Genomic DNA, 27,721 nt, shown 5'->3' on the forward strand with positions numbered 1-27,721 from the left:
TCGCCTTGGTCTATACCGTAAACGTTAATTGAAAGACCGTTAAGCTTCTCAAATTTTGAAATGGTGTTTTTGTCTAAAGACATTGGAAAATGCAAACCGTCGTATTGTAGCACTGAGCTGAAATGTGGATACGAAGTAATTTTGCTGGGATTGTTGTTGTCGGCTGGGAACAGAGCTGCGGTGACCGACCAGAGGAAGCAATACGAGTCGCTGTTACGGATGTTGACGACAGCCTTCTTATCTTGAATATCTTTGGGTAGTGGTGTGTATGTGAAGACACCGCCTCGCAGTGGTACGTACTTGTTGATATTTACAGTCAAATTGATTATTTCGGTCAGCGACCAGCCTGAATCCTTTTCCTGGAAATCTTCCACCTTTTTCAACAAACGCTCCGTCGCGTTTTCGATGAACCATTCGCTGATATCCGTTGTCTGGAGGATGATTTCATTTCTCGTATTAAAAAATTTAATCTCTTCCACCGTGCGATCAACTTTTCTAAGTTCAAATTTATAAGCCAGGATAACGTTGGCTTTCAAGCTCCTGTCTTTCTTCAGAGCGTTTTTCAGCCTCGTCACAGCTAGTACCTTTGCGTCTTCTAGAAATCTCTCCACATCTTTATGCTTCAAATTGACGATAGATCCAGTTTGAATTCTACTCTCGAAAGCTGATTCCAAATTTTACCACCGTACTCGATCGCTTCTTCGTCGGCTTCGTAATCCGTCACCCACTTTCTGCAATTGTTGAAATTTGACTGTCAACGATTTCAGAATTCCAATTGTAGTCAAAATTCTTGTCTTCTCCCCGATCGTTGAGGCGTTGTTGCGTAAGATTTTATTCAAAAGCCTGATATTTTGGGTTCCGAGTCGAATCCATTTCGCAATCTCTGCCGGTGACGATTTTTCCGATAAAATCTTGAACGCCGATTCCATAACATCGATCAATCTCAAACACTTCGCGGATTCCATCTTGAGCTCTTTCCTCACGTATACTTGACAGCTTGTGACGTAATAATCGTTTGCAGTGATGAGCGTCCTTTTTATAGGGCAGCTGTACGAATGCGCGCGCACCTTTTGGCATTCCAACAGCGATGGTAACCCAACACCGCAGATCCATGGCTTTGAATGTACCGCGGCTATCGGTCGACCTTGGATATCAAACCGACATCCGAGTAAGTGAAAAACAATTCTCGGAATCGTCCGACGAGTTTCGACGGTGAGCGGCATGGGGTCAAAGGATTTTAGACAAAACAATGCGTTCGACAAGTTTCGACTTGACGGTGAGCGGTATGCGGTCAAAGGATTTCGGTGCGACGTTGAATTTGGGACAAACAATTCTCGGAACTATTAATTTTGGAATGTCACGTGGTTGATAAGGTGGTTAGACAAAACAATGCGTTCGACAAGTTTCGACTTGACGGCGAGCGGCATGCGGTCAAAGGATTTCGGTGCGACGTTGAATTTGAGACAAACAATTCTCGGAACTATTAATTTTGGAATGTCGCGTGGTTGATAAGGTGGGAAAGGAATGTGGGGTGGTTAATGTTACACATCAGCAGTCCTACCGTGTTGGTGCAACGTTGAATTTGAGCCAAACAATTCTCGGAACCATTAATTTTGGAATGTCACATGGTTGATAACGTGGGAAAAGAATGTGGGGGTGGTTGATGTTACACATCAGCAGTCCTACCGTGAGAAAGGAATTCGGGACGGTAAAAAAGTTCTCGCCCCCCGCTGCGCCCTCTACCGTTGGCAGGTGAGCACTACAGACCTTCGGTCGGTAAGATTGTCGGTAAGACAGCACGATTTTGACCCTCGATCGATAAGAATTGCCGGCAAAGCAGTGCGATTTTCACCGTCGACCGATACAACTGTCGGTGAGGTTGCATGGTCTTATCTAACGAAAGGGGGGGTAACCTTTAAGGGTTTGCGTCTGGGCTGCGCGGAGCGGCTCGGTCGGTAAAGAAGGTGTTTGTACTTAGAACTCTCCTTGCTGTACTACTGGAGTCTCTTCAATATCTCCCACTATTGAAGATCCTTTTCGAACCAGACAGATGCAAAAAAGAATCACTTCAGACATCGAAAGAGAACAGAACTGAATTATTCGTAGAACGAATTCAAACTTCAGAACATTCAGAACATTTTGAAATCCAGAATGTTATAGATCATTCTGAATCATAGAACACTTATATTCAGAACCCTTGAACTTTGGTACTATTAACCAAGTAGTGAATGACAACACTATACAAACAATAACTCGAAAATCGATTTAAAGAACATGTTATTGTTAATGAATGTGTATTTTAAATCAAAGTGTTGTGTGAAACGAATTATTTCAATCACGCATAGTGATAGCTGGCACAAGCCAAGACAAAATTCCAGATCGAGACAGGCTGCACGATAAATTCTACTCAAACCTAAACACCATAAGATTTCTCCCGACGTTCTTCCCAGAACGTTATAGTTTATTCTTGCACGTAATTAACTCAATTACCGTCTTTGTCAACATACTTTGGAGCGCTACTGTATGTAACCTAAAGTTCCAACTTTCCAAAACTTTTTGAGTAATGATATGATGTACTACATTGTTGGAGGTATAAATTTGAAAAACTGGTGATTCCGAAAAATGAACGACGGAGCCAGGAATCGAACCTGGTATCTAGAGATGCTTGACCGGAGCCTTACTCCACTAGACCACCTAGCCGCCCTGACTCTGTTGTCGTTTATTCCTCTGTCAACCGAAAACAAGACATACAACATCTGAGTAATATTTACACCTTTGTGTTAAGACCATTGTAATTATCCATTACCGACTGAGCTTGCTCTCGATTTTACCTCCTCAACAAAATTTTGGTTTCCTTTTAACCCGTTGACTCTGCGTTTGCTCTGATAACTATCGATATCGACCTCCCCCCACTACACACTGGACGTTCCACTTGTGCAAATGTGCTCTGGATTCAACCTATAACGTGTTTTATTTTATTTTATCAAAATTAACAACAAATATGAATTTTTGGGAACTACCAAACGCAGTGTGTTTCGCTTTTTGTTTTTTATTGTTTCTATTTATTCAATAATTACCAACACGCATTCGATGTAATTGAAATTGTCATCCCATACTGGGTAATTCCTCTCTTTTATAGTTGCTTAAACATCCTTGTATATTATCTATACCACTATGTTCAATTTTGTTAAAACCTAGTTGTACATTATTTTATTTTTGTTCGCTACAGATTTTTAAATAAGTTGTTCTGAGGAGGGCCCCCATCAGGGCCGAAACGTAAACACTATAAAAAAGTGTTTTGAGTTGTGACCTTTATATCGAAGAATAACATTAATCAACAAGTCATCAAGGTCAAGATAAATCGTCTTCGGTATAATATATCGATGGCCAGTACCCCCCCCCCCCCCCCCAATGAAGAACTAAACGCGCAACACCAAAAACGTTTTTCACTCACGAGATAGTTGTCCATGATGTACAAGGCCCAAGGACAAGTGGTCTGATGCGCGTTTAGTTCTATTGAAAAATACCGAACTTAACAATTTCACCAGCCACTCCCCTAATGCCTACAATTTCAGTACGATGCTGTCATTGCCATTCACCTTTATGACGATAGCGTTTCAAGGTAGTAGTGAGGTGCGTCATATAGGAAAGGAGACTTTTGTAAATGGACTTTGTTACACTAATGCAAGGGCCGGGGACCCAAAAAATAACAGAACATAAATAGCCCCAAATTACTATCGTATGCCATGAACGTAGATGGTTTTATTCATAATATAACACCCAGATAAAACAAACGTACTTTGGATATGTCTCGCAAGTTGAATAAGTAGTGCATCTTTGCTGGTGTAGGTAACATCTTTTGAATGACATTGGTATACATATCAATGGTTGCGGATGTTATGTCACTTGCTGTGGAAAAAAGATTTAAGTTAGTGAAAACTGAAGGAATAATGCATAGACATTAGTTATCCTCTATATATATCAATGGTTGCGGATGTTATGTCACTTGCTGTGGAAAAAAGATTTAAGTTAGTGAAAACTGAAGGGATAATGCATAGACATTAGTTATTCTCGTAACATGAAGTAATAGTAATTTTTTTACCTAACCACCGTACAATTAAACATATCCAGAAAAAAAGTATCCAGTTTTCAAATAATACGATCACGTTAGAACCCGATTCTGTAAACGACTAGCACAATAAGTGGAGTTAGCATTTAGTGGAAGGTCGTTGTCAATACCAGCATAGTTGATGGAAGACGCAGTTTACGCAGCTGCAAGTATATCAATAGATTGACCTACAAACTACATATACCTTGTGAAGTGGAATTTTTGATACCCGTTACAAACAACTTTTCGAACCCTAGATTGAACCCAAAATTGGAGACTTCGCGATGAAGTAGAAAACAGAGCTCGAGTGAGGGTGACGCATTCAAAACTCCGAGAGCGGATATTTTAGAAGCTAGCAAATCAGATAATTCAGGACTCTTGTTTCTTTTTGTTTTCGTGTTTATGTGATACTGAGTGGGGGATCGACAATGAATTCAGCGAAATCATCTATCGCCAAAATTGTGGATTATTTGATGGAAGAACGACGAGAGTGCTGCTGTCATCACGAGCGGGATCAGCCACAAGGCTGCGGAGAGAACGCCCACTTAGAGCTCTGGCACAAGAAAAACAAACCAAAGATTCCCGTTGTTGGCCAGCAAGCCGTTACCTCCCTGCAGCTCATCTAGTAATTCAGAAACTGATGAATACTTTGAGTGACTTACATTCGTAAGCTTTACATTGTTTTTGGTACCAGCGCTTCACGAGCATTTCACGGCATCTACACCTATATCTGGAGCACCGGCTCATCCCGTCACTAATCAGCATTTCACAACACCGGAATTCGATGTAGCTATAAGTTAGATTTAAAAAGTACGTAATCTAAAAGCTGATGATAAGCGGGTAGTATTGCTCATCACAAGGGCGGATGTCCGAATTCCCAGCCCCAAAGTTTGGAGTACTTGTGTACTGGCGTTAGTCAGAAGCAGGAGGGGTTTTGTAATTAGGTATCGAAATATCAAAGGTATGTAAAGAAGTGTGAGAAGTGATTGTTCCAGTAGCAGCGCGCGACAAACGGTTGGCTATCTTGAGTTTCCGTTATCAAGGTGCTCAGAACTCAGTTGCCGATCTGCTTGCCCGATGAGCGTAGTCTGAGTTTTGCAATTTTTAGCCATTATACCGGAGTAGTGTATATATAAGAGTTCTGACTTAAAAATAGCGACGCTCCCCCCAAGCTCCTCCTAGCTCCCCCCTCGTTTCCCCTAAGCCCGCAGCCCTCCCCCCTAGCTCCCCCCTAAGTCCGCGGCGCTGCCCCCTCGCCACCTCCCTGAACCCGCGGCCCTCCCCCCAAGCTCCCCCCTGAACCCGCGACGTTCCCCCTCGCTCCCCCGCGCCATTTGATCATTTCCGCGGTTTGACAAAAGATGAATATTTTAATGGGATTTGAAACACACACACACACACACACATACACACACAAAATAGTTCCTCTCGAAACTTGTTTGGCGCTGGAAAATCGCGTATAAATTAGCTAGGGTGAAAAACCTTTAGACCTATTAAAAAAATTCCATGAAGTGGTTCCTGAAGGAAGGTTCAAAATGGCGTTTGAATGCATTCAATAATTTTTTTATTCAATTGGGATTACTTTCAGTTTCTTATTCTATTCTGAATTATCTTATTCTTAATTTAACAAGTAAAATTATACATATTACTTTCAATATCCATATTAATTAAACATATTATTATTTCAAAATTGACTTACACTAATTTCCCTACCGTACCGCTAATCGGACCGTACCCAACGACTCGATCGTGCAAGATCGTATAATAGGCTGCGGTGTTTCGGGGAAATTCCATGCTCGCTTCAAATTCGAATCGAATATCCACCGGTCCGGTTTTCAACGATTCATTCTGTTTCGAGCAATCGATAACGATGAGGGAAGCTTGGTTTATGAATTCACACGTCAATAACAAAGGTTCGGCCTCTTTGTTGTAGTAGACCGTTTAAAATTGAACATACATGTTGCAGAGAATGGCGTACTGATTATTGGATGTATCGAGATTCACATTTCCATAGCGATAACACTGCGAGATGAGAAAGAGTTTCACATCTCTAATTCGACAATGATCAAATTCAGTGGCATTTGTCTGGGGATCGTGTCTTTTTGCAGTTTGGAATCCCAGAACGACATATCTCGGCTTCTCCAACTGCGTCGATGTCTTGACCACCCACACATATCGCTTCGTTGGCGGGAGCATCGGATACACGTACGTTTTCCACAAACGAAAACTCATGGATATATCCGGATCCTTGGCAATGTAGTTGAGTAGCTGGATTTTCCGTTTATCGGCCAGTTTGATGTAGGGTAGCAACCACTCGATTTTATTGAGGGTAATTTTGATGTTTTCCGTGGGCGGGGTCCGAATCACCGCATTCAAATCGGTGTTGGAACGTGTGAGAATCAACTCGTGTTTGCCATTGACGATGACTCGACAATAATCTTGGGCGAAGCCCAGAATATAATTTAACGGTAGAACAACGTCGAAATTTGAAGAAGCATCAGTTAGTTTGATATTACCGCTCAACCAACCGGTATTCTCCAGACTATATAGCTGACCGGGACTTAAGGATAAGTGCCCCTTCATAACACTGGTGATACCATAATTTTTATTCCAATCAATCTCCACACCGTTCAACTTGTAGCGAACTTCCCCAAACAAATGGCAAACAGCCATATTGATCAATTTCGTGGTCGTCACCGCATTTACACCATCGTCCTTTGTAATTTTTCCATGAATGTGGAGAAAGCTTTTACTGGGCAGTAGACGCAAGTGTTGATGTTGCACAACAATATGGATTTCATCATTGTTCTGAAAGGTGGATGATGCGAACGGCTGATGAGCATAAATCTCAGAGTCCGCAATCGATTCGTCGAATACCACAGGTTTCTGTATTCTTATTATTTCTTCCCTGGTAACACACACAGGATGCAGCGAACACAAATTCTTATTTTCCGAAATTTCCACGTAATCGAAGACCTAGGCTTCGGAGAAATCAAATGTTCAGAGGTGTCAGCGGGGATGTCGATTTCGTTGAAGGTGCTGGACGACTGGCGATATTTAGCCATGACGTCTTGCTTGTACAACTCTTTCCCGACACAGGTCTCAAACACGATCCCCATTATTCATGAAATTTCACATGTAAGCGCACAGTTATCGTTACTCCGCGAAAATTGATCCACTCGTCGTCTTGATCGACTATTCTCAGCTGTATATTATACATGGATTGTACGGCGATTGGTATGTAAATGACGCTGGCAGGCACTTCGACAATCTTATATCCTGATGGAACGGTGGAGAAAAATCTGTGAATCGTGTGAGCTTTACGATCATTTATGTACGCCCCTGTGGTTATGTTGCACTCAACGCGTATGGTATTAACTTTCAGTATGGCCACCGGTAATTCTGATTTATGTGAAACATCTCTTGCCAGCTCAACCGGCTTGAATCCTAATAAGCGCCCCATGAAATCTTTGGGTTTGAAATCTATCATTTGATTGCACGGAACTTCACTGTTCAGTTCGTTGTTGTTAGATTGCAGACTGAGGGTGATGTCGTTGAGTATCTCCTTACGCAGAAAATATTCGATATCTTCAATTTCGTAGCTCCCGGTAGGTATAGTTATAACTTCTCGGCTTTTGTCCACCCGCTCTAGATGAAATTTATTACAACCCTCTTGAATATTGGATATTGAATTGAATGTCGTGAACTCGTCGTGTCCAAGAACATTGTTTTTCAAGTTTTTGTTCAAATTTACATATTTTCAACAAAATTCTCTCGTAGATTAATGATTTGCACATCCGCATCTCATTTATTAGACGGCATTGCCGTCTTACGGGCTTCTCATCGAAAGCAAAGGATTGAAAGGGTAAACATAACATCTACATACTACAGTCTCCTTACATCGTGCATGCAGAGAAGAAATTCTTACTCATACAAATCGGGCACATGAAAACAAATTTGAACTCACTGGTTATGAGAGAAATTAATGACAACAGAGTCAGGGCGGCTAGGTGGTCTAGTGGAGTAAGTCTCCGGTAAAGCATCGCTAGATACCAGGTTCGATTTCTGGCTCCGTCGTTAATTTTTCAAATTCACCACTTGTTCAAATTTACATATTTTCAACATAGTTTTTCTTCGATGATAGCTCGATTGGAGGAAAATATTGCGCGTCCAACACGGATGAGCTGCCCAATAGTGTCAACGCCAACGATTCTATCATGACTGATGCTTGATTATGTAGCAATCCTCTTTTTTTAACCGTCGGCTGAGAAATTTGAGACACAAGTGACAAAAAATAATAGTATCATACTCCTGGTATCTTCTCCGATTATATCAAACGCTACCGACACCGAGATAGTTCATCCAATCCTTAGGCGGTTGCAAATCACCAAAACTGTCGAAATACACAACATGGTCACCATTTTTTTTTGTACGCAACCCAATCTGTCCCAGGACCGTTTTCATTGTCAAGATTAATAATTGCAGATTCACGCATTTTTGGTTCTCTTTTCGGTAGATCATTCCGCATGAAAACGCCTCGAAAATGTGAAATTTTCATATTTTTAGCATAGTTGCGTAAAACAATGCTGGTGAGAGCTCAGAGTGGTAGCTTTGCTAATTTTTTGCCGGACGTAAGTACAGGCCCATTCCGCTGCGGTAGGGTCGCAGGTAGAATGCCTTGCCTAACGCAATCGCCTCCATTGTTGTATTATGCCGTTTGGTTTCGTTCACCCGAAGTTTGTTGACACTAGCTTCGTTGACGGCTTTAGCTAAGCCCGCAGCACCACCCGCTAGAGCCCCAGTAGCGCTTAGACCAGCCAGAATTGGAATAAGAAACGGTAGGATACTGCCAATTTTATAAGGCACAGATATAACACGAGGCACACGAACATTCTTCCCATGCGCGGCCGCAGGAGTACCCGCCAACGCCGACTCGACGGCTTTATAACCCGGTCGCATTGATGCCTTTGCGGCGTTAATGATCGTTTCAAGATTCTTTGCCCTCTTCCGCTGTTTAGTCTTTACACCCATTGTGGATTTCTTTTTCTGCGCGCCCGCTCCAAGTTTCTTCTTCTGCGCACTATCTCCAAGTTTCTTCTTCTGCGCACTATCTCCAAGTTTCTTCTTCTTCTGCACAGGCACTTTAAGTTTCCATGCTAATCCCATTCCGAGTTTAGATTTAGCCTTCATGGTTTTGGTGACTCTCTCCAAGCTACGGCTTTTTCACACACACTAGCGTCTTTGGCCAATACACGTTCTCACGCCCTCTCAGCAAGCACTTTGTCGGCTAGATTTCTCGCGGCGATATCTTGATTTTTTGCGTATGCAATGTCGTGGTCTTCACACGCAGCATCCAAAGGGTTAATACCTGGATCAGCACGAGCCAACCTCTTCCTCAATTTCGTACCTGGTCCGCAGTATTGATATTCCAGTACATGCAACTGAACTGGGAGACGATTGATGATTTTATTCAGTAAACCTCCGCCGCACCTCTTACGTGTTGTGCACGTCTTCATAGTCGAGCAGCAACTAACGAGAGTGCTATAAATGGGTGAATTTATATGCAATCACCTTAGTCCTCGTTGACGCCTTAATCGATCATCATGAGATTTAAAGATCAGACGGATAAACTGCTTGTCGCGAATTTCGACAAAATAGTTCGGCGTGGAAACAAGAAGAAAGAGAAACTTCATGGAAAATTATTACCAAATACCGTAAGGGCAATTTTTTGTGGTCCGTCCAATTATGATAAAACTCACGCTCTCCTCCAACTCATCACCCACGACAACGGATTGAGATTCGAAAATGTCTACGTTTATTCAAAATTCCTCATTCAGCCAAAGTATTAATTTTTGGAAAAGCTGCTAAAACCCGTACGGGGTGTGGGGTATTTCACATTTAGTGAGAACACGGATGTTGTGAAACCTGAAGATGCGCACCCGAACTCTGTTATGATTTTCGATGATGTGGCGTGTGAGAAGCAGGATGACATCAGAGCATACTTCAGCATGGGTAGACATCGCGACGTTGATAGCTTTCATCTCAGTCAAACATATGCGCGCATACCTGAACATCTAGAGCGTGACAATGCTGTAACAGGAATATAGGATAATCGTATCTAACTCAACGTCAGAGTCGAAATCTCTAATTATAAAGTATCTACGATTAATAAATAGCTTCCGAATCACTTAAAATCATTTAAATATTATGCGCCGTTACGCCATATTGATTCGAGACTAATAGGGTACAGACATTCAAATTCAGGCTAGCGCGCAGGCGTCAAATTGTCGAGCGAATTGTCGATCGAAGCCACGTGCGGCAGGAGCCAGCACAATCACTTCTATGTCAACCTCAGTGGGTAGCGTTCGCGTGGTTTGACTCTTGTGTCAACCCCCGTGCCTATTACACGATTTTGCAATTCGACTTTTGTATCGACCTTTGCACGTGACAGTTCCATAGTTTGACTCTTGTTTCAACCTTACTGTTAGTACAGTATATTTTGTGATTTGACTATTAAGTCAGTTCCGTACAGTTTGACTCTTGCGTCAACTAGTACGTAGTACTGTCTTGTAATTTGACTGTGGAATCAATCCCATCGTAATTGTGAAAGTCCGATTTCGACAACAATTTGTAAGTACAAATAAACTTGTACATTCTGTCCAATTCTTTCTTCTATGCTCTTGGAAATTTGGACTCTCCCTTCCTCGGGTCCCCAAATGAACTCCCTTGCGAACAGAGTCTATAAATAAAACTATTTATCGTTATTTGTCAGCCAACTGAGCTTAGCCGTTATTTTGTTTTTGTTAATTTTGATAATTAACTCGCGCCCAACATAATATAATAAGATTGTCTGAGCCTCGACAGCACTTGACCCAGGCCGCGTCGAGTAGAAGCAATTCAAAATAAAATATACTTCAGTATAAATTGTCAATATTCTTGATAAATTATTGAACAAATCGAAGGGGGTGAGTTGCTTCTGTCTCAATGCAAACATGTTGGTTCTATTTCGCCAAGATGAAACGAATTTGAAACATATCTACAACGATCACGTGAACACCGACATGACTTATCAGCAATTTAAGGACTTTTGCTCAGCATGTTGGAATGATGGTAAATACAGTTTTGTGGTGATTGACAAGGATAGCGAAATCGACGGGGGGAGATACAGGAAAGGATCCGACTGCTTTATCAGCATAAACCAACTGAAATTCGTACAGTTATGTCGTGGCCATCAAGTTGTCAATATGGAGAGCTCCAAGATTCCTAAGCATAGCGATACGTTGAGTGAAATATCTAAAGCTAGCGATGTCATTCGTCGGAATCACAAAATGATCAAGTTGGACAAAGACATGACCAAGCAGGTTATGGAAGAGGTGTTCAAACCACTAGTGACGCCGTTGCAAGAATTGGTGGATAGTTCAAAGCAGCAGCAGCAGCAGCAGCATGTGAAACAAGAAATTAAAACAGAACTTCCAGATGTTACCATGAATGAACGAGAGGAGGAGCGTACCGAGGATGACGATGAGGATAAGGAGGATGAGGAGGATTTCATGGATGCTTATGACGAAACGTTGAAATTTGGTGAAACTTCCACTACAAGCACGCCTGTGCGGAAAATAAAAGATTCCGTGGCATAATATTTAAAAATGTTCATAACGAGCAAAAAGAAAGATTTAGGTACCGTATACGGCGTTCGAAAGCTGACAAACAGTTTGATGATTGGCGATTGGCGGGTCAATTTCTCTGATGATCGGATCAACGTGAGAGATGAAAGTTACGAAAAAACACCTGGATTACTGAAATTGTTGTTCAAAAAATCGCCCGATGCCTCGCTTGTAAATGATGCTGATAAAAGTAATTACATAAAAATTATAACGATGACAAATGTACATCGAAAATGATACCAAGTCGATGGAAGTCTTCGAGATGATACAAAAAATGTAAAGTATAGAAATTTCATTGCACAACACGTTAGCTCGCCGAAAAAATCTCGTAAAAGTTTGCCCGACTATAAGATTGTGCGAAAGGAGCGGCGAGAAGTGGATTAGGTTCACTGGGATAATCCGAATGAAATTGTAGATCGCCTCCGACTACTTATGGCTTTATAGGCTGCAGGCAATACCAGTCATACCAACGAAATAGTGGCCATTATTGAAGAGTTGCGGGAAGCCGCAATCGATTATTAGCAGTAGACCAGCTTAAAATCGTCATTTGTTCAGTAACTGTCAAACGATGAGCATAGAAATATTCGGGCATCATTTGGAGCGTAGTGGTGAAAAATTCGTTCGTGGTCCGCCTGTTGCTGGATTCAAAATCACCCCTGACAATCAGTACGATCTGGATGGTAAACGATTGTGTAACAAAGCTGATCCGCAGCACCCCACCGATGCTGTGTCCTTAAAAGGTCTCAATACTGCTTGACGGTCTATGAGTGTTGATATTGTGGATATTTTTCAATCAAATTTTGAGAGATTCATACATAATCACAACGAGGAGTTGAAACAACTACGCATAAATGGCAAAATCATAGATACCACGCTGAGTCGCATTAAACATATTGGAATTCAAGCAACATCGACGCTGGAATAAGCCAGCAGGGAATTAGTATCGATTGAGGATCAAAAGCGGTTGGACGACAATTCGAAAAATTGGAAGATGAGGAGTTGGGAACAATAAAGGTGGTAATAGCTGCTGAACTTCACAGACCGGCTCGACGCAATTATCTGCGGCGATTCGTAGATGTACGTGGACTGGCTGAAACCTGGCAAGCTGATCTCGTGGATATGACCGCATACAGGTTACATAACAAGGGATACAAATACCTGCTCACAATCATCAATATATTTTCCAAGTATGCGTGGGCGGTGGCGATAAAGTCCAAGAGTGGGAAGGATGTGACTGCTGCCATGAAATCGGTTCTGATGCCGAACCGCATACCTAAACATCGACACGTCGATCAGGGCAAAAAATTTTAAAACAGTGAATTCAAGGCTCTCATGCAGCAACACAATATCAACATGTTTTCGACATTCAGCAATTTGAAGGCATCGATATGCGAACGTTTTCACCGAACGTTGAAAAATTAAATGTGAAAGCGGTTTACTCTCCGAGGATCTCATAAGTGGATTGATATTTTGAGCGATTTGATGAAATCCTACACCAACACAAAGCATCGGACGATACTGATGAAGCCGGTGGATGTCAACGCGGATAACGAAAAACAGCTGTATCGAAGTGTTTACAAGCCTCAGCAAATCAAGCGAAGCAATCGGAAGCGGAAAATCAAAGTTGGCGACCGGGTTCGAATCAGCAAGTACAAAAATGTATTCGAAAAAGGCTATACACCCAATGGGACGACTGAAATATTCACCGTGAGTGAGGTGAAAAATACCAATCCACCCACCTACAAACTTACCGATTATCAAGAGCATCCCATCCAAGGTGGATTCTACGAGGCGGAGCTCAGTAAAGTAAAATACCCCGATGGCTACTCGGTGGAGAAAATATTACGCAAACGAGGGAATCAGCTCTATGTAAAATGGTTGGGATTCTATAGTTCACACAATAGTTGGATAAATAAAGCAGACATGTGATATAATTTGCATGTCGGCGCAAGAAGCCGGCAGCCTCAGTGCTCACGCTCGTAACTCTCGTACTACTTTTGTTTTGATTTAGACCACACGAGTATTGATATGAAGTTCCGATCTTTGTAATGTAGCAGGGGTAGGTAAGGTACTCAATTTCAATCCTAAAGTTTACCTTGGGGAAGTTGAGACACGCGAAAGCAGTGATAGTCAGAGGCTCGAGCGTGAAGGACCGAAAGCGTCTCGAAATCCCCACACACCTACCCGCTGCTACAGAAGTGTTAGTTTTTTTGAAAAGAATAAAAGAAGAGAGGAAATTCCGAATTATGAGTGACTCTCCCGATCACATCCATCCTCTATTAATAACTGTGACATGTATGTATTTTCAAAAATGACAATAAAATATTCAATTATACAAAATATCTCCACATTCTCTTCTCTCATGCATGCATATGTAACATATCATTAATAATAATAATATTAATAATAATAATATTAATAATAATAATATTAATCATAATAATAATAATAATAATAATATACTATTCTTCCGTACGATTAATACAAATTTCATTTCCGGAAATTTTTTTTACATTTCCAATAAATTTTTTTTCATTTTCTGGAAACTTTTTTTACGTGTTAATCAAATGGGAATTTCATTTTCAGAGAACTGTTCTTCATTTTTGGTAAACTTTTTTTCATTTTCTGATTACTTTTTTTTATTTCTGTGAAATTTTTATTTCGTTTATGGAAAAACTGATAATTTGACAACGGATCGTCTCAGATGCTGAACGTAGATATTTACAGAGTTTCTATCCTATAGCTATTGGGGGGCGGCGACGAACCCTCAAGGTACTGTGTTGGTCTGCAATAAGCGTTCCCGCACCATCTCTTCCCTCCCATTTTGTGACCAATTTCACATCTTTGTGATTTCGCACATTCTCCATAGTCTTGCCGAACACCACGTTGTTTATGAGTTTATAAAAATTTTTCTCAAATTCGTTCCTAGACCGCTTGCGCATGTCTGTGTTGAGAGTGATTTAAGGCTTGAGCCATGGAGATTGTGCAAACTTCAAAATTCTATGCACTTTCGTTAATTTTAACCCTAAACTCAAACAATGTTTCAAATTTCTATAGTGCAATATATACTTTGTTTTAGGATGAAGGGTGGTCGCGAGTTTGGCGATTTTACTACCTGGAGGAGTGAAATGCTCAGGGCAAAGAGGTAAGTCTTAATGATCCTCGTGGAGTTCTACAGAGTAGTCCAAATCTACCTCCAGAAAGTAACCGATCGGTGAATCGTCCGGGTGGTTTGTTATATCAACATGCTCATACTTCCACTTGAACGAGCCGACTGGTAAATGCACGCTCATAGCTACACCGTACAGATTATTCACGTCAAAACACGTGAGGTATGACTCCGCTTTGTTTGGATCAAAATCTTCACCCATAAACCTGTTATTGGCCCGAGCGTGTCCATTAGAGAATTGCGCTACGCCGCCTCTAATGCTCCTTTCAATGAGTAACACCATTTCAGGGTTGTCTAAAAGTTGTAAATTTACCCCCGTGTATTTGAGTGTAGCGTCGAAAGCAAGTCCCGATGCTGTGTAGATGTGCAATGGATCTAAATCGTATGTTTTGAAGCAGCTAGCGCGGAAATTTTCGAAAATATCGTCAAGCAAAAGAACATCGGTCTTTAAATATAAATCTGAATAGCCCCCCAATGACTCTAAATGAAATTCCCTCCAAACAGTTTTCGCGTGCTCGTAATTGGTGTCTGAAATATTTGCATCGCAGAGGTGCGAGTAGAAATGCTTCTTTGCAGGTAATCGCGGTTCATCGAGTTTCCCCCAACAATCTACGTATTCATAGGGAAAAACGCCTTTGCGGGTCATCAAACTGAACTGAGTCGGGTTATTATAAAATTTGCGAGTTATGCGCTTATCAGTATCGGTCAAATATGTGGAAAGTTTATCGATGCTCCTAGCCATAAATCGAAACGAATCGATGAATCTTAAGTGCATCATTGTCCGATCAATGCGTTTCGTGAAGGATGTATATTTTTCCTTATTTGTGGGTAGCAGTGTAATTTTACCGGGGAAAGTTGACGCTAGGGATTTTATTAAAAAGTGCGAATTTTAACCGGACGAATTGTGAGAAACTATTGGAATTGTATGCGTCTCTCTAAAATTCTAATTACACTGATTATGAGCAGGACCACGACATTTACCCGTAAAGTGACAGTGATCCCGACACTTTTTCTCCTCAGGGGTAAACGGTTTTTCGCAAATATAACAATTCTTTGCGCGCATGTGACGATCGCGTTGCACTTGGGTAATAAATCTTCGAGCTGCTGCATATAACAATCTATGCACTCGACACCGCGTTTACCGTGGAACTCCGATAAAGTCTCATAGTAAGTGCAATGTACATAGTACACCACAGTGTGCGGGACATGCTTTTGAATTTCATGAGTCTTACGAGTTTCAAATTCATCTACGGGTTCGGGGATTAATATACATTCGAGATCGGCGTATACGACAAACAGAACGGTGCATTTGTTTTGAACATTTGAAAATGTTAAATCTTTAGACTTGGGTAATTCCATGCGTACTTTATTTAGCATAATGCAATCTTGTCGATGATTGTCGTAGGCGCGTTTCACGCTAAAGTGGCACAAGCATCTGTCACATAAAATAGCTGACCATTGTAATCAGACAATTGTTTGCTCACCAATCGTGAAATATCTTTGATCCAAGCAAAGTGGAATCTCGGTGCAAACTCGCAAGCCATGTCCTCTTTCGGATTACTCTCACCCATTAGCAGATGAATCGTGTCAATGTTTACGCTATGCAAATTTTTACTTGAAACAATTGGCACGATGACGCTTTTATTCGATTTTGCATGATGCAAAAAAGTTTGAGATACTATCCCATATACATTGATGCGCAAATTATTCAATCCCTCAATCTTTTTATCATCATGTAGAGTAGCAGGAAATTTGATACCTGTACAGTCTAACTCGGATATATAGCGACGATAATGGTTAGTCCTATCGGTGTTGGTGTTGACTGGGTAGAGGGCTGATGTGACGAACCAGAGAAGGCATCTTTCGTCCCCGTTTCGCACGTTCACCACCGCTTTCTTCCGTTGAATATCCTTAGGCAGCTCGATGAATGTTAAAGCCCCCGCGGCGAGATGCTGATAACGGTTGATGTTTACAGCGATGTTGAGGTTCTTAATTGTACTCCAGCCGGAATCACGTTGTTCGAAATCTTCCACCTTCGATAGCAGATCATCCCGTGCACGTGTACACCAACCATCTATATCGCTCGATGGGAGAAGAATCGCCACGTTGGATGTATTGAAGCTCTTAACTTCGGTGGAGATCTCTTCGTGCTTGGTATTTTCGAATTTGCACGATAATATGAGGTTGACCTTCACATTTTCCTCCTCGCGCAGTACCAGCTCCAACTCCTCGGTGATGACGTGCTGTGCATCGTCCAGAAAGGCGTCCAAATTTTGATGACGGAGATTTGTGACAATCCCCGTTCGGGTCCTGCTAGCAAACGCGCTGTCGACGTCGTTTCACTGTTCACCCGCAGGAGTACTAATATTTCCACCAGTCACCACTACGCGCTGCTGCAACTGCTTGATCTTCGTCACCCAAGATTGTAGGAGTGTGATTGTGTGTTGGATCCGTATTTTCGCGCCAACGGTTGTTCCTCGTTGCATAGAAATATCGCGCAGAACTTGGGTATTTACAATTCCAATATCAGTCAAATAATTGATGACAGCGTCATTCTCTTCTCCAGGAGGTTGCTCTCTCAGCAAATTGCACGTCCCCTCCATCTGCTCTGCAAGTCCCATGTACGCTTTGACGGCCATGACTATAACGCGGATGATGAAGATATTCAGAAGTTTTCACTTGCACGTATAGCGTAAGACTGATGAGTCGTCAGATGCACCTTGCATTGTACAGATGAAGCTCAAGAATTTGGAGGCGGTGCGCACTGCATTCTGCGCATCTTGGAGGGAAAAATAACGTCAGAGAAGATTGGGCCAACCCGTTACCCGTGCCGCCATCCCTAAATTTTTGAGGTTTATTGCTCTCTCGGTTCTGCAGAGATGATACAATTGATGTGAAAAATTACGTCAGAGGTGACGGGCTCCGCAGTCCCCCTCCCACCATCCCTAATTTCTTGGGGTTTATTGCTCGTTTGAAGTCACCCGGTTCCACAGCTGCATCTTGCCTCAAAGCGTGTTGGAACAGGTTTTCATCCTATCCCCCTCCCCCTCTCCGCGAATCTGCCGCCACCTATGATGGATACCCTCCTAAGTATAAAAATCTGTGCAAATGCTGCGAGTAGAGTACCAATGTATAGTTTCCCAAGCATGTAATAAAAATCGGTCACCAAAATGAAGGTGGCTAGCGGTGCAGGTATAAAAAAATGGGGTCCCAGACCCATTGCCCCGAATACCTACGTTTATAACGTTGGACGGAAAAGTCTCTTGATCACCAACGCCCGGTAGAAATTCAAATACGGATTCTGAAATTTTCGCGCGGTCGAAAATCTTCCGTGTACGAAAAGTGTTTGATGAAGCGAGTGAAGGAAAAGTGTTCGTTTGAACATTTGCAACCCTCCAGATACAAAAAACGTTGCAAACTGTGAAAAAGCAATCATTTGAAGACTTTAAAACGACAGACTTTGTAAGTACGTTATCATATAACAAGTAATTATATTTTAGATCCGAGTTCATATGTCCGCACCATTCATTTTCTATTTCGGTTTGCTCTTTTTACAGATTCTTCACTGCGATTTAATTTTGAAATAAATGTCATCTCATTCTCTTCGAGACCATACTTTAAGTGATGATGATGCTGATGATGATTGGTCGATCATTGATTGGGGTGAGGACGAGGAGACGGAGGAAGAAATAATTATCGGCTTTTCCGAAGGAACTCGTTGAGGACGCGCGGGCAGCTCGAGTGAGACCAAACAGCATATATTATATAAATTATTATAATCATACACCGATAGAAATTATTATAGAAAAATGGAGAGTGGAAACTATAGCTATAATGATAGATGCTGAAAATACCGATGATGATGATAATGCGAGCGAACAGGATAACGATGATGATTTCATGGATTACTTTGAGGAATAAACCACGCTTAATTCACAATTATTGATTATATATTTTTCACAAGTAAAAATTCATAACAGTTAGATTTTGTTTCACAAGAATGGATGAAAGTTATAAAAAATATATATATTTGTAATGTATCCTATTTCTACATTATAATTTTATTAAATAGTAAATTTTTTTAATTTTATGCATAAGCTATGACCAGCCTGGCTTATAAAATGATGCTAAATAAGACACTTGCCAGTAAAGACGAAAGAACGCAACTAGATTCAAAAAAAAAAAATAAAGAGTGGATCACGGTAATGCCTTGTTCGAATGCAGATGGATCATGTAAATTACCTTTACCAGTTATTGGAAAATAGAGCGTTCAAGAACATCTGGAAAGACGATTGTTACCCGCAACCCTCGGCCCAACGCTCACGTGCCAGAGTCGGCTCAAAAGGCGCGAACGAACCCGGCGCGGGCTGTTTTGCATGCATTCTAATGCAAAAGGAGCAGAGCCTTATGCACAGCACAAATGCCCGCGCCGCCGCTCCGCGCAGCCCACTTGGCCGGCCAGCCTCTCTCCATGGTCCGCGCCGGCCTATAAGGCTACGACTGCTGGCCGGGAGAGAACACTGTCAGCGAATCAATCAAACGTCACCACAGTATCTCCGGCTCCAGCAGCACTCCGCATCCTCAATAAAATCGCTAACGAACAAAAATTAGTCCTTTTCAGGATTTTTCTTATTCTCCTTCTTCCTATCCTCCTTTCTCTCTTCCTGGCACATTGCCCTAAACTTTTCTTTCTCTCTCTCCTTCTCTCTTTTTCTTTTCGCCGTTTTCATCTATCTTCACCGCCACCATCCCCTTCTTTTTTCACCAGCCCCTCCGCGGGCCCACGCGCTCGAAGTCCGTGTAAGCACGGAGGACCCCCCACGGCTCCGCCAGAAGCAAGCCTCATAGAGGCTTGTGCCACGCGTAAGCAAACACGACCCATCCTGCGCAGTTTGTACGCGGGACCTCCGTCGCAACTCGTGGGACCCCGCCGGCGCCCACAGCCTCTCATCCGTCATCCTCGATCCCTTCCTCACCTTCCCCGCACGTCACCTCCCGTCCTACTTCCGGACCCAGTACATGCGGAGCCCCGCACATAAAGAGGTAACCTAGACCCTCTACCTTTTCCTTCTTCCTACCCCCCCCCCCCCCCATCCCAGCTCTTTTTTTTCAAACCTGCTTCGGGGTACACCCCCCCCCCCCCCCCTCCCCACCCCCCTGTCCTAAATACCATTCACGCCAGCCATCAGAGTCATTCGCAATCTGTCACAAGTGGATAACACGATTTTCTATTGTACTATACACACCAAGCAAGTGCATGGATGAGTCAGGCTATATTTTGAGTATTGTTCAAAGAGTTTGTCTCTTACGAATCGATAATTCTTCAGAAACACGACTTACCTTCGAAAGCTGTATTGATATTATATAATGCTCCATCCCATCTGATACCGGAAGTTATAAATGTTGATGGCTTCGCGGTATTATTTTTACCACCAAACGTAACCTTCCTGATCCAACCAATGGATCAGAGAATGATAGCAACAACGAAAGCGAAATACAGGCGCTTACTTGTATCATCCATATTGAATGGCGCACAAAATAATTTTTCAGCGAATGCCAATTGAAATCTATCAATATGAAAGATGTGATTTTTTGGATGACTGAAGCATGGGATGAAGTCTCACTTGTCATGATATCTAAATGCCAGAAGTCACTATTGCTAGAGAAATCATCTACTACCAGTGCAGAATCGTCAGAAAAAGTGAATACAGAAATTGTCTCACGCTTTCTCCGGCGAGTAATTGTTTACGAATCAGCAACCAGAGAACTGGAAATTGGCTATCTAACGCTAATAATGTACCTTTGGTGAAGCCCTTATAGATCTCATAGAGATCTCTATTTTTGTGAAATATCTGAAATAAATCTTCAATTCATTCCACCTTGGAGTCCATACCTACATACAATCATTACCAAATTTAAAGAGAAACATATTCATTTCGAGTGTGCGAAAGGTTATCTGTTTGATTTCCGGCACGCTCGAGCCGTTACACGGGATTGGTCAAAAGGCGGTTACGGAGAGCCATTGAAAGAGGCGCTGCATAATTGCGTTTTTTCCAAGAATTTCACACACCTACAGCTCCCAGGACGTGCAACTGTACAGAGTTTACTGTATCCACTTTCGCAGTATATCCTCCATTTGGTGTCGCATGAACACGAAAACAAAAAAAAAGTTCTGAAATATCTCATTTGCTGGCATGTAAAGTATCCCATCTTGGAGTTTCGGATGCGCGACCCTCGTCCAAACGCTGTATTCTACTTTATCCACAGTCACTATAGCGAGATCTCTAATCTGGATTTTGCCTAGAGTTCGAGAAGCTATTTGTATCGGGTATTGAATATGCGACGTTACAATATATACCACAGTAAAAAATTTTATTTAAATTTTCATCCTTACCCAGAGATTTGACCTCATTGTGGAATTCATGTAGCTGCTGATTCAACATCGTGCCATAAATGCGAACTATTTGCTTCTCTGCCGGAAATGTCATATTAATCACATTGAACTTAGTGAGTAGCCGATTCGTAATTGAATTACGGCCACCCCCGGGTGGTCCCATTGCAGCTAATAATTGCATCTTTTGAATGTATTTTCGAGTTTGCTTTTGTCGATCGTACCTATAATAGACGAATACATCTTTTCAATAAGGTTAATACGGAGAATCAAAGTGACTGCAACTCAATAGTTACACAGGCACACAAAAAAAAAAATTCTCTGTACTTTTGACCGGACCCATCCATCTCTATGTATTTTGACCCGCTGAAACCGAATCCGAGGTCCGTTTTACCTCTATACCCTCAGATTTCGAAAAAACTTTGAAAAACCGAAAAAATAACGAAAATTGGCAGTTTTCGTGGTATAAAAAATTCTGCGGAGCGGAACTAAGCATGATTTTCATGTTTTTTAATCCGTTGAATACTAATACAAAGTTTACATAGACCATCAACTGTTTTAAATACAAGAAAATTGCAAAAAATTCTTGAAAATCTCGAAAAATTGCAACTATTTTCAAAAAATTCAAGGTTGAATGATGAAAATCGATTTTTAAATTTATACAAAGTATATTTTACATATTACTTGATTTGTGAAGTATGAATTCAAAATTTATTTCGCTTGAAACCTCGAAAAAGTTGAAGTGACTCACAAAAAATTTGCAGAAATCACAAAAAGTGCGGTGAATCGCCTTTATTTCAATCCGGTCTTTGCTGATATCGAACCGTTTTGTCTATGCTTCATGTACAGCGTTTTCTTTTCGCTTTCGGTTTTCATCGGGTACATCTTTCTTCGGCGTCCAGCAAAGTCAGTTATACAAGAGTAGCTTTCAAGCATTTTTGATTTCTTATTTGGATGCTTGTGTCTGTAACCAGGGCACCTCCACGTGGTGACGGTGGGCAACAGATCCGTCTGGCAGAGTCCATGGGTTAACGGCGTGTATGCCGTCGTGGCAGGCACAAGCGGAAAGTGTTTTACGATGCAGGGATTAGGAACCCCAGTATTGGCGTCTGGTCAGAGTGAGAAAGCAGGCTCGCAGGCGTCGTCATCAAGCGACTGCAGCTCTTCATTAGTGGTTGACTTGGCTTCTGGAGAGTTTAATATGACAAGAAGTGTCTCTCACATATGTAATATACTTTGTATAAATTTAAAAATCGATTTTCATCATACAACCTTGAATTTTTTGAAAATAGTTGCAATTTTTCGAGATTTTCAAGAATTTTTGCAATTTTCTTGCATTTAAAACAGTTTATGGGCTATGTAAACCTTGTATTCGTATTCAACGGATTAAAAAACATGAAAATCATGCTTAGTTCAGCTCCGCAGAATTTTTTATATCACGAAAACTGCCAATTTTCGTTATTTTTTCGGTTTTTCAAAGTCTTCTCGAAATCTGAGGGTATAGGGGTAAAACAGACCTCGGATTCGGATTCAGCGGGTCAAAATACATAGAGATGGATGGGTCCGGTCAAAAGTACAGAGAATTTTTTTTTTGTGTGCCGGTGTTATTAATAAATTTTCCACAATACTATCTTTGTTTCAAGAATGACTAAAAACAATCGCTTATTTTTTCCAGATTAATTGAATATTATAGGTTATTTTTCAAACTTGATTAATGGACCAACTCGATTATTTTTCCTCACTGTTTGAGAATCGGTATTCTCAAAGGCATCTCTCAAGAAGCAGCTGTAGCTCAACGTGACCTAGCCAAAATTACCCATTATCTCTGAGAACGCGCCTAGTTACCGGCTCTTCTAGCTGGCAGCCAGTATTACTTCAAGTATCATTGTGCTCGCACGTGGATATTAACAGTACACTTTCAATTCAAAAGTATCGTGATACAATTCATGCGCTGCTTATCAACTGATTAATATAATATAGACACACTCATACATTAAAAATTGGTTCTCAAGTGCTTAAGAGAATCTAGATACACTCATACATGGAATAGCACACTGATCGAATTGTACATTGAATAAAACTTAACTTATTTGAAATGTTCTGAGTTCTTCTCATCACACATTTCTCAACACTCACCATCGGTGTTTGATTTTTAATTCCAAGAACGATAAATTACAATAACAATTTATGTGATTAGACTATCAATTATTATCATTGTCTTACTTACTAAGTACCTATTTGATATAATTAGTGAAAGGCGAATGTATTTTTAGCTGAAATTGAAAATATTTGAATAAAACTAAGAATTATCAAAAAAAAAAAAAAATCCGCTATTAAGACGAAGACAAAGATGTTCACGCATCTTTATTATTATTATTATGTGAGTTTGCAAATTTATGGCAATAAATATTCTAGTTTTCATTATATTCGTATATTGTACCTATTTATCACTTATAAGGTGAAAAAGAGTCACAACAACAGATTTACTTCCTTATTTCACATTACAATCAGTTCAACGTTATAGTGATTCAAATTACGTACTTATTGTCCGCGCCAGAAGTTCGCGGGCCGAGACTCGAAGCGTCTGTTACGTACGTTCGCTTGGCCGGTGAGGGCGCAGCGCGAGTTAGTTAGTCTCGAGCGCTCGAATAGGTAGGACGTATTAGGCTTTTCCTTTACCCGCGCGCGTCGATTGTTCTGTTTCTCGTATTTTCAAGATTTATGAGTTTGAGATTGGTCTAGGGAAACGCGGTTCACCCTCTGGTGATCGGAGGTGCCCGTCTCCGAGGCGAGCGTCGACGCGGCGACATATTGTCGCCCGAGTACTTCAGCGTTGGATCCCCGAGACGTCGGGACCGCTGTTTGCACGGCTATGGGCCACCTTGATGCTCCCCCTTACCCGCTTCCACGTTAGCGTTGGAAGTTGCGGTTCATGGTTTACTCATATGCGTTTTTGATAAGGAACGCACCAGCGACCGTATTATCCTGTATTATGATAATTTGATTCGCAGTTAATAAACATTTGACTTGCTTCGGCTTTTCCCTCTACCCCGTGAGGGTTTTTATGCCGAAGCAAGAATCTTGTCTTTCACGCGAAATCGTGTTATTTATTTATTCACCCTTTCACTCACTCATCCCATCCCGATTGGAGTTAGAGAAGAACTCTGGTCAAACGACTAAACGGACAACGTACTGAAGTTTGGTTTTACTAAATTTTGGTTTTAAATCCACCGTTTCAAAGAAATACGAAATAATCGATTAATCCATTATTTTTACCGAATCAATCGAGTTGTGTTCGATTATTTTTTCAGACTCGATTAATCGATGCATCGATTATTCTTAGCTCAGTGCGCATTGTTATTATGTACTTATAAAGTTTATAACGTAGAATAGTTCATTTGTATAGGGTAAGGTTATCAATTACAACTATAAGTGAAAGTATCTAAAAATGGATAATAGAAGCCTTAAAATGAATGTAGAATCAATAGGCTTCAGTTACCAAAATCCGTATCCTATCCACTGACGTATCAATTCTAAGGGGGGCTGAGAACCATAGATTTCTTTCATCGGCATATTGAAGTCATCCATAAATGTGATCATAGTCTTGTCAGCGAATGGAACGTACACACCTTTCGTTCGTTTTTCGATCCTACATTCTATAGCTTCCTGTAAGAGAATTGGAAAGAAATAGTGTTTAATCTGTAATAACACATAGGTCATGATTGAAATGATGATAAAAATGATTTTTATTATCTATTAAAAAGTAGATGGTTGGTGAAGCTGAGTATAATCAAGCAAAGTTCTCGATTAAACGAGTTCTCAATTGTAACGATTCGAATATAACCGCCCGATGAGCACGACACGAGCGGATGAAATTACAGCCATGGAGTGGGTCACCTGATTACCAATTTCAAAATTAAGAAGAAAAAGAGGGTCTTGGTCAACGTCTCTCTAGGAAGAAGGAGGTTCGGAGGTTCCCATCTCCGAAATTGTACATCAAAAATCGAGAATAATAAAAGTGAATTTTACCATGAAGAAGAACATTTAAAATTAATTGGTAAAAACTCCGAAAGCCGAATAAAAATTGAAGAAAGACGATTTAAAACGAAAAAACATTTAAACATAGTGCAACCAAGAGTATATTGCCTCAATGGAAGGCAATTCTTTACAATTATTTCTAGTTTTAAATATATATATTGTAACGCTAAATTCTGTCACCCTCAGAGAAAGACTTACCGATTTTAAAACGATAATATGAATCAATAAAAATAACACGGAACCGTACGAAAGATAAATAGAGAACGGTAGCTTTGAAACGAGAGACGGTAGTTAATAGAGAAAAATGAACGTAGGTCTGGAGAAACGATATAATGCAAGAATTTACTTAAACTACACATCACTGGGCGACGTGATCTTACCCAAGTTGCAAATGACGCTACGAAAATTATTATTCTGTCAATTAGAAACGAGAGAACTCTACTGCAATCGGTAGAAAACAAGGTATCGATAGCTCGGTAGATAATACGACGAATTTACCATAGATTATAACCAGTACGAGAGATTGACATTCATTAACAATTTACAAAATCGGTAGCGTAAACGATCGACTAGATAACTTTTGGTAGAATTATTCATAAACGATAGAATCAATAATTTATAATGATCACGGATCTGAGGAATCAAACAATGAATTCCTAAACATAACTTTCCAGAGAATACAAAATGCAAAATTATGAGAGAGTGAAAATTTTGGAAAGTTCACAAAATGAAGAAATACAGTAAATACACCGCAGTACAAAAGAATCAAGAATAATACGCAGAACTTAACTTAACAAGATACAGAGAAAAGAATAACAGGCAAAAATAATATAGAATTGCCAATAGCAATAGAAAAAAATGCAGTAATATTGAGAGGCTGATTCTATACTCGGTTATACTCTAAGGAACTCGACATACGATACAATAAGCACGAAAATGAAGAAAAATACAATGAGCAATAACAGAAATAAAATGTAAGGCACACTACTATTACAAATAATTATGAAATGAAACGTAAAGCCAATAGGGATCAAAATACGATAGAAAATACAGAAGCAGACTGATATAAATTTACAAATAATCAGAAAAGTCATAAATACAAAAGAATTAATTATTTGGCAGTTACGAGGTCGCTCAGACACGAAAATGATTATTTACTGAAATCATGCAGTCACACGGCGGCTTACTGCAACTCTAATCCGTGGACCATGATTCACACAAAACTGGCATCGCACGATGCAATCAAAAAACGATGAATACAATATTAATGACCGAAATCATGCAGTCACACGGCGGCTTACTGCAACTCTAATCCGTGGACCATGATTCACGTAAAGTCGATGAATACCATAAGAATAGAAATTATGAGCAACTTCGTGACGATACAATACTGAGGCAGAAGCCTTAAACGATAGTAAGATAGAAACGGTAGCGGTAGAGGAAGAAGGATCGAGAGCTTATATCGGTAGGATTCAGAAATTCGTAGCTGTCACTCAGCAGGTCAAGCGTAAAATAGAAGGAGGTCGGAGTTCGGCTCGCCGATCTCGCGGTTGTCGTGAGGTGATTCTTCTTTCCTTTGATTGGTTGGTTGACCCTCACCGCAAATAGGCCATCCCCCTGTGGCGAATATTGGTCACGGCGTGGTCACGCGTTTTCCAAAATCACCGCTAGATGATGCGTAATGTGCTGCTCTTGATTCCGTCATTGACACCAACTCATACGATTTTGTAGCTGCTTCAGTTTACGGTCCAGGTTGCCTATCATCGGGGACTTCTTTGACAGAGGCATACACAGGGTGCCTCTCGGTCAGAATTACCGAGTGGAGAGTGACGCCTCACTGTTCACTTCCACCGGCTTTTGTACAGGCAGTAGCCGGCTGCCTATACCCGAGGTCATGCAGTCAGACGGTTAGCTAAACCGTGGACCACGACTCACACAATTAGTCCTTGCTGACAGGAAGGCTGCGGCGATCCTCGGAACGATGGCTTCATCAATCTGGACGTAGTATTTTGGGGTCGGTCCGGCACCAGGCCGGTAAGTCGGAAGATGGCAGGCTACGGTCTACCCTTCACGCCATCCTTACGGCATCCGATAGAGCGGGCGGCTGGTTCCTCCTTGAGGAGCGATGCCCTCGGCCATCGGGAGGATTTTTATTTCCCTGTTCACCGGCAGTCCAGGCGATACGGAAGGTTCGGATGGATGCTACCCCGGAAGCAAGACAAGTGCACCAAGGTAGCCAGTGTAGTCTGATTAGACCTTCGGTATGCGAAGTCGTCGAGAGCTGAAAACGGTAGCTATTGGTCCCTCGGTGGTCGGGATCGTTGTCCTCCAAGTACTTTATTGGCGTGCGC

General features: G+C 41.2%; 1 protein-coding gene across 1 annotated transcript in view; it reads right to left on the reverse strand.

Moving 5' to 3' along the window:
• Positions 1-27,721, reverse strand: part of LOC124185963 (dynein axonemal heavy chain 2) — a 670,443-nt gene that overhangs the window by 201,744 nt on the left and 440,978 nt on the right. Inside the window, exons 24-26 of the mRNA XM_046577226.1 lie at positions 24,832-24,998; positions 21,336-21,556; positions 3,800-3,909 (exon numbers count right to left, since the gene is read on the reverse strand). Coding sequence (XP_046433182.1) covers positions 3,800-3,909; positions 21,336-21,556; positions 24,832-24,998 — 498 coding nt within the window. The remainder of the gene's footprint in view (positions 1-3,799; positions 3,910-21,335; positions 21,557-24,831; positions 24,999-27,721) is intronic.

Source organism: Neodiprion fabricii, chromosome 7, assembly GCF_021155785.1.
Source record: "Neodiprion fabricii isolate iyNeoFabr1 chromosome 7, iyNeoFabr1.1, whole genome shotgun sequence".
Lineage (NCBI taxonomy): Eukaryota > Metazoa > Arthropoda > Insecta > Hymenoptera > Diprionidae > Neodiprion > Neodiprion fabricii.